Source organism: Morone saxatilis, unplaced genomic scaffold (assembly GCF_004916995.1).
Source record: "Morone saxatilis isolate NCDOM2014 unplaced genomic scaffold, NCSU_SB_2.0 Contig11, whole genome shotgun sequence".
NCBI classification, from domain to species: domain Eukaryota; kingdom Metazoa; phylum Chordata; class Actinopteri; family Moronidae; genus Morone; species Morone saxatilis.
In genome coordinates this window covers 19,446,136-19,454,728 of record NW_023339663.1, presented here as the reverse complement: position 1 = coordinate 19,454,728, position 8,593 = coordinate 19,446,136, and the positions used below count along the sequence as shown (strand labels likewise).

The following is an 8,593-nucleotide window of genomic DNA, read 5'->3' as shown; positions in this document are numbered from 1 at the left end:
CGCTGACCGCCGCTCCAGGCTCACTGACCGCCGCTCCAGGCTCACCGCTGGGCAGCAGCCATGGCGGCTCGCACCTGCCGCACAAGTCCTGCTTCGATTACGGCGTTTTACTGCTTAAACGCAGCAGTAAAAGTGGATTCATGCCCAATGCGTATGTGTTTCCCGGGGGCATGGCGGACCCCTCGGACTTTTCGAGTGAATGGCTGGACATTTTCAAATCTTTTACGAACTATCACAATTTTGGTCTGAGAAGCGTCAAACAGCCGGCGGAGACTAGACCTCCAATCTTCGCCACAGACCGACTGAAACTGGGCTCTCCCATCCCGGGGGAGGTCGCCTTCCGGATCTGCGCCTTGAGGGAGACTTTTGAGGAGTCCGGTGTGCTCCTTGTTGTATCGAAACAGGAGGAGAAAGGTTTGTTAAAAAGCGTGCAGGACAGGTGTGTCGCTGACCCGGTGCCACACAGCAAGGTCGACGAGCTGTGCGGTAGTGAACTCACCAAGTGGAGGACTCTGGTAAACCAGAACCCGTCCAACTTCATCAGGATGTGCAGGGAGCTGCAGGTGCTGCCCAACATCTGGGCTTTACATGAGTGGGGCAACTGGCTGACCCCCACGGGCCGGTACGGTGTGACGAGGTTTGACACGGCTTTCTTCATCTGCTGCCTGCAGGAGATCCCACACACACTTCATGATGAAAGGGAAATAGTGCGCTTTCAGGTGATGCATACACATAAAAACATCAACTGTTCACCAAAGTGCAGATTTGTTTAAAACAGTGGGTATGGAAGTGTACAGACATACATATTTATTTACTAATCAATGACAGAAATTGGATTTTTTTCTCACTGATGTGCAAACAAGTCCTAGTTCTAAACAATCTGTAGCTCCAGGTTTTTAATTGTGTTGATTTAGTGCCGTCCAACTACCTTATGTGATAATAAACCTAATATTGGAGCCAGAGCAATAACCTGGCCAGAACAAATATTAGCTTGTTACAGCTATATCTGTGTCCGAGGAAGGTTTGAGGTCATTTATAAACAGCGTCTCCATTGTTTGTCTACAAGAAAGCACTGACATGTTACCTTACTTTACTTTATCAGCTTCATAACTCCAGTATGGGTCAGGCTTTACTGAATGTCTTTGGGTGTTGGACAAGACTCCACTCTGGACAAGAGAAGTTGTGAAAGACATTTTCCTCTGTTTTCTAACATTTTATAGACCAAACAGTGGTTTGGTTAATCGATCAAATAATTGGCAGATTAATCAATAATGGACATAATCAGTGGTTGCAGGCCTAGTCGTCATATTAATGATAAACACTTCTTTGGTGAAATGAATCAAATGTGTTGCTAAGGTTACCAGTTTCCAGCTGCCCAGTGTAAAGAGGACTGCATGCTGAGACAACTTAATCAATAATGAGTATAATCATTGGTTACAGGCCTAGTAGTCACATTAATGATTGAGGTTTTTTCACTCTTTCATTTGTTTTTTCAGTTAAAGTTTAAATGTGGTCAAAGCTGGGTGGATTGAACCAAATGTGTTCTTGCTAAGGTTGCCAGTGTCCAGTTGTCCAGTGGAAAGAGGACAGAATGGGCTGAGACAGCTGGTGCTATAGCTAACCCAAGGGAGTAATAGTTCAAAACATCATTTAGCAAGTTCATGAAAGGAAACTGAATATATCAGTTTCCCACATTACTCAATCATTCTTCACTGATATATTCAGTTAGGATGTATTGTAATGTAATGATACTGCTGAGCACATTAAATATCACTTGCTCTTGGCTCTGTAATAACTTAAGACTGGAGTTGGCCGGCCTGTACTTTGGCCTACAGAAAAGTTATATGACTGCATGTTTTAATAATGGAAGGGCACAACGCTGTCCTGTTTCAATTGTCAATATAGACATTAAGTGACTGCTTTAAAAAGAATAGTTCAGTGACCATAAAAGAAGATGTACAAGACTGTGAGCACAGTGGATTACAACAGTGGCTCTGGCTCTCCATATGAATACAGTATTTAACACCATTTGCCAAACTAAAACTATTACCACTGTTAAAAACGATCTCTCTGACTGTGTTTCAGTGGTCCACACCCTCAGAGGTGCTGCAGAGCTACCAGGCACAGGAGTTGTGGATCGCCCCTCCACAGTTCTATGAGCTCAGCCGCATGTGCCGCTTCCCTTTGCTGAAGGACCTCCACAACTTCTCCAGCCAGCGTGCAACAGAGGGCTGCGAACAGTGGCTGCCCGTTCTCTTAAAGGATGAACACTACACATCACTGCTGCCAGGTGCATATCCAAACCAGCAGGAGAGCATGCCGAATAGATGTTCAGCTTTAAATGATCACTGAATGTGAAGCGGTATTCTATACATATGCATTTTTATACACTTTTAATATAGAGCAGGTCTAGACCTTACTGACCTTATTAAAAACACCTAAACGAGCAACACTGTTGCACTGGCTGACATATTCCCTCATTACAGTAAACATGGGAACTGTAGTTTGTTTTGAGTCCCGCCCACATCCTGATGCAGTGAATACTGACTGGCACACCGAACCAGCTGCTGAAAATAGTCCCCGACGAATACAAATCAGTGGGAAGGAACGGGCTTAGGGCAGAGAGCCACAGACAGGGTGAGGAAGTTGGAAGATATTAAGAAAGTGGCTAATGTGTCGGTTTTGGTCTTTTCCTGGGATTTGGTGAAAGTTACAAAATATAGAAAATCATTAACCGTGGTTTAGTGGTAGTGACTGGGTTCTAACAGCTGCTATTATTTAGCTGTTGGGTCACTTAGCAGTTCTCTATGTTTGTGGGAGGAAGCTGCTAACACAACACTGCTTCCCAGCCCTCATTCTCTAGCTTATGGGGATAATGTTAGTGATCAAATAGTAGCATGAATGTTTACGATAGATTAACCGTACCTGTCTGCTATTTTCTCTTGCTCTCTTTCCAGGTGACAAACTGTATCCGTTGGACACTTCAGGAGACGCTAAGACGGATACGAGCACAGACCCTCAGCTTGAGGACCCTCAGGACTCTGGACTGCACCGAATGTTGATTTTCGATCCGTACACTACCACTTTACAAATCACCATCACGCCCAAATACAATCATCTGCTCCCTGTTGTAGGGCAAGCCTCCCCACATGACTCATGACTCAACAGTCAGATTTGACTTACAGCGACGAGCCCCACGACTCCTCTGCTTATGATCAGAGAGGCCTTTTTCACAGCACACGTTTTTGACTCTCCCCTCAAAGGTCAGCACCACTTGCTAGTTAACAAAGTTCACCAAAGTTGAAGTCAGCACAGAACGTTCATGTAGATTCATCCAGGTGTGTCCAGGCCGTAAGCCATGACAGTGGCACATTACCAGCTCCCTTTAACTGATGCACCTAAATGGAATTCAGCCATCATTAATTTCCTTTGCTCTTCCCACTGTGTCAAAATGTTATTCTGTGGAAGAGGCTTATTGTGTTATTGACTTAACCTTGTCAATTATAAGCCTAGAATTGCTTCTTGACAGGACTGTATTAATTATTAGTTTTTCTTCTTCCATTGGACCGTTATGTCACAGTCATTGCCATCAGATCTACAGAGATCTCTCCCTCCACCAGCTTACACTTTTTTTTAATGTAACAAATTACAAATTTCCAACAAACTAATATGAAGTGATTGCTATTTGCTTTATTGTACACAGGTTTTTAAGGTGTCCTGGTTTTACCCAGATACTAATTTAAGTTTGCATTACATGTAAGGTGAGAAAGGCCACATTAAAAGGGTGATCAGGACAAATTTAGTGTAAGCTATTGTAAGTGTAGTTTGGTTAATCAAGCGCATTCCTTAAAAAAATAAATTGTTATTAAGTGCCCACTTCATGGTGAAATATTAAGAATCAAGTTTTACAGGGAAATAAATCCTAAATCATTTTGTACTTCCTGTCTGGACTTTGTCTTTACATTTTAGTTTTCTCCATACTGTTTTATTTTCACCAAATTTAGCTTGTAACCATAGTAGCAGGCTACTATGGTTACTGTACGAAATACATCGAAGGGGTTTAGAGACAACACCTTCAGCTAATAGGTTGTGTGTGTGTGTGTGTGTGTGTGTGTGTGATGATGGTCCCTCTCAGTAGGAGTGCATATGTCAGTGGTGGAGGCACTGCAGGACTTCCACCCTTTCTCCTTTGGGTGTCTTCCTTGCTCGCAGCAGTGTCCTTCATGGCAAACTGATAACTCATAAGAAATAATCTCTGTCAAATGGTTTGTACCGTGTGTCTGACATTTATGAAGTAATTCATTATTAAACAGATCAATTTATTAATTATTAATTTGATCTTTTCACTGATGCTGTCTCAGACTTTGCTGATTTGGGCTTTTGATGGTTTGTGAGCACATAGTTAAAGTAGACAATATACGTCCAATAGGTGCTTGATAATTGTTCACATCTACTACCACAGTAGAGTTTGCTCAAAAAAAAAAAAAATACAAATCATGTCAAGTAACAGTGTAGATGCAGTTACAATATCTATAAAACCATCACTCTAGCCAGTATAGTTCAATAGTGCTCATAAACAGGCATCCGTTTTGTTTTTTAACACCTCTATCTACTTTTTAAACAATCTAGGTGATATAATGCACTGGGAACTTGTCTGTGTTGATCTTCAACTGTTATATATAATGTGTTACATAATACATCTTTAAAACAAAATATAGAATATATATTTAAGGAGCACAGTTTCTGGCCCAAATACATCATCTTTTTGCACCTTAGATGTGAAAGAGCAATGGGCTGCTCTGATGAACAAAATTAGCATGAAAAGAGCTGAATAACCAACATCAAAGATAAAGAAAATATATGCAGGAAGAGAGGCGAATATCTATATGTTATATTGATTAAATATATTAGTTTTGGATTTGTCTCTACATCTTTGTATTATAATGTTGGAACAGGTCAGCACCGCTCTGTCTGATTTTCATGTTTTTGTCACATTTCATCTGTCAGCATGAGGGAGGATGCTGAGGTTTTGTCCCGTGCAGAGCTGTCCCCCCACACACACACACACACACACACACCACCACCACCTCCCCCTCCCCTTCTGTCCTCACGCCACACATCTCCCTGTGCCTCAGAGTGCTGTCTTTGTGTAGGATGGCAGTGGCAGAAAAGGGGTGAGTTGAAATAACACCGCTCAACCTTCTGTGCTGTTTGCGCTGGAGAGTCCGTTGAGGGTTTCTATGGCAACTCACAGCCTTGGAAACCCACCATCTTCATCCAGATGAGGTGATGATGCAGTGGTCTGTCTCTGCCAAGTGTGTAGCTCTCCTCTCTGTGAAACAGTCTGCGTAGTTTATTTGTTTCCAGGCGACAGAGTGAAACAAATAAAAAAGGCAAATTAATTCCCTCAAACCAGCTGTAGAGAAAGTACGCACCTGTAAAGGTTTTTTACTCACCTTTAAAAATGTTATACCAAATGAAGCACATATTCTAAAACTTTGATGCCGTGGCTATTTTGAGAAGCTGGTTGCGTAACGGAAATTGCAAAAGTAGCATTTAAACATGCCTAAAATAGTTATAAAGTTGCCCCAAAGTAGACTTTGCATGAACATTTCCCCTTCCTCCTGAAACATGAGGGACACATTTTAAAGTGCAGTGTTTCGGGAGGCTTTATCTGGTCCACGTTTTAAATCCCCTCCCTTTCCTCTCCATGTTTAATTAATCGCCTTTATATTTTTGGATCTCCAGATGACAATGTAAGTCTGTGGTGAATTTCAAGAGGCTTCATGACTCACTGTTAGCAGAGCTTAGTGCCTCTGTGAGACGACAACAAGGATAAGCAAGATGTCAGAAAGCCTGCTGTGAATCGGGTGTGAGCGTAGCATGCCACTGATTTTCATGCATCAAAGTTCTGCCAAAAAATACTGTCGGCTCAGTGTCCTCTGTGCTTTTTGGAGGCGAGTTATCTTGCGTTTCAGCTTTTTTTTCACAATGTTCTATTAATGTTTCTCCACAGGTTTCTAACCTCGAGAGGCTGAGAAGACACTGGCAGCCTGGAGTAAGAGATAAAACACAGTGGGAAAACAGGAAAAGGCGTTTAAGTAGTTTGCTGAATAAACATTTAATGTCCCACATGATTGCTGTCTTAATCTGCAACTTGAATATTTGACACTTTCCAGGTTTCTTTTAACATAAGAAAAATAGAATTTTGTTGCGTGTGAATCCATTACTCTCAGAAGGAGTCAGGCCTCTGCTTAGGAGAGGGGTTGCTAACTAAATTTGATTATTACATACTTTCACATGCTGCAACTGAAGAAGTCTTTAAATGCCAGGGGTCTATTTATTGTAGAACCTCCTCGAGGGTGGGGGAGGGGATCTTTAAGGTCAATTTAGAGCTTGTTGGATCTTGAACGGCAACTAATTACACCAGACTTTTCATCAGAATTCCCACTGGAGCAATAATTCAACAAATGTATTTGATGATGACGAGTAGGAATCACTGACACTGACTACTACTACTGTAGACATGGATGTATTTATCCTGAGGTCACTTTGTTTTGCTGTCTGAAAGCACAAACTATGTGATCTTTGTGCAACAGAGGAGAGACAGAATCCTTACAGTGCAGTGAAGCCTCTGCATTGATAATGGAATACTTCTCTTTAATAATATTTCACTTTATACCCTTTTGATATACTGCCTAAAGCATTAAAACTCACTTTAACATTTTTACCTGAAATTGTGAGGAAGAAAAAAAGTCATAAAGACATTTTGAACATCCACAATAAGTTTGACTAAAACAATTCCCATAATGTTGTATATGTATGTATGAGGTTCAACTGATTACTGTAAAAGAAAAATATGTTACAAAAGAAGAGTTCATTTGCAAAAACAGATGAATGACATTCTTAAAATGAATAAAGCAACACCGCTTTGCTAGCCTCAACAAAAACAAACAAATATGATTTAGGAAAATAAATAAATCTGAGATATCTTTTTGAAAATGAACCCTCCTCAAAACTGTCATCAGATGAAAGGAACTGGGTAGGAGTGAAATAAAGTGAAACAGAGTGAATCTGAAAAAACGGATCTGCCCTGAAATTATGTCTTTGCAGTTCAACCCTAATAAAGACGGGAGAACGTTGTGTTCTTCCACAACATTATAAAATACTCTGCAGCCAATCTTTGGTCTTTGATAGAATCTGATTAAGGTTTCTGACCTGAAACGAATTCTGACCTCACACTGTTCTTTATGAAATCTTGTAAAGAGCTCATGTGTGGCCCAAGACACCTGTCCCACCCATGTAAAAGACTTTGGCACTGACAGCCATCAGCTTTCAATTCACAATCCCCAGGAATACCTTCAAAGACTCTTACAACTAAAACCATTAGGGAGTTACAGCATCTGTGCTAGTCTCCTCTTTATTTTAAACTGTGCTCTATTTTAACACCAAGGTGCTTACGTGTACGATAATAATCCTCTGCTTAAAATACCTCTGTCTACATATAATGTATGTATGTCAAGCTTTGCCGTGATTACAAACTGGGCTCATCTAAAGCCACTGGCTTTAACTCAAAAGCCTCACACATAATAGAAATGTGACATTCAATCCATGCATGGCTCCTTGTGCCAACTAACTGCTTGTAAAACACCTGGGAGCTATTTCTGCAAACTACAACCACGTCTTCAAGTGTGCTTTTAAAAATTTTATTATAATAAATATACTTATGTATGTACATTATCTGACGCAGCCGTCTGTATGTACAAACCCCCTCTATGCACATGTTGCGACATATACATTCAACACTGTTTGCAAGAAAAACCTTGAAAAGGAACATGAACAGGCTTACAGTGAACAGGTGCATTGTTAAAAGACTGTGAACAGTCTCTGAGGTCCAAAGGCTCTCATAAAGCAAAGTGTGATTCAATGCAAGATGCAGGCCTACTACAATCTGGCTGTACAGATTTGTATAATGTATTAAAAGTGTTGCTAACGGGAGTGTGGAATAGTGCAGATTTTTATCACATCTGACCTGTGTGATGTGAGGACCTTAACTGTAACACTGACTATCAAGTTTCACACAGCACAACCCTAAACTTCTCTGACTAGATGGTCCCCTCTTCACTCGAACACATACATCTGACACTGCTGGATTGCAATTCATAAACTGAAAGCATCAATCAGCAGTAACATCAAGGGGAATACTTAACAGTAGGCTACATTTACGCTTGAGCTTTTCCACTAATCCACTTGGATTACGTGTTGTTTGTATCATCCTGATGGCCAGACACTGTCACGTAATTTCACGACTCCCCCCGCCCCCCTTCTTCCAAAAATACCACGACCCCCTGGCCCCTCAAAAAACTTAACCTCAAATTGTGCCAGACGTCCATTCTCTCCACACACTGGCCTACATTGTTCTACATTTTATCTAGTGCCTCAACTCCAACATTCACGAATCCGAGAGAAGATTAATAACTTTGTGTGTCTGCAAATTTCCAGCCCCTTATGCCCACTTACAAAAAAAAAAAAAAAAATCTCTTTCTCTCATGTGTAGGCTGCTGGCCTCTGTGAAACCACGACGTAACGTAAC

At 41.2% G+C, this 8,593-nt stretch overlaps 1 protein-coding gene across 3 annotated transcripts in view; it reads left to right on the top strand.

The window, feature by feature from the left end:
• nudt19 (nudix (nucleoside diphosphate linked moiety X)-type motif 19) overlaps window positions 1-3,937 on the top strand; it is a 4,996-nt gene extending 1,059 nt beyond the window's left edge. The window contains exons 2-4 of one of the 3 annotated variants that reach the window (XM_035652129.1): window positions 40-719; window positions 2,086-2,290; window positions 2,958-3,937. In XM_035652129.1, the coding sequence (XP_035508022.1) occupies window positions 40-719; window positions 2,086-2,290; window positions 2,958-3,160 (1,088 nt within the window). In that variant the 3' untranslated portion in view covers window positions 3,161-3,937. Of the gene's footprint in view, window positions 1-2; window positions 720-2,085; window positions 2,291-2,957 lie in introns of all 3 variants that reach the window. The other 2 variants (XM_035652128.1, XM_035652127.1) reach the window with 2 other exon arrangements.
• Window positions 3,938-8,593: the final 4,656 nt, after the last annotated feature.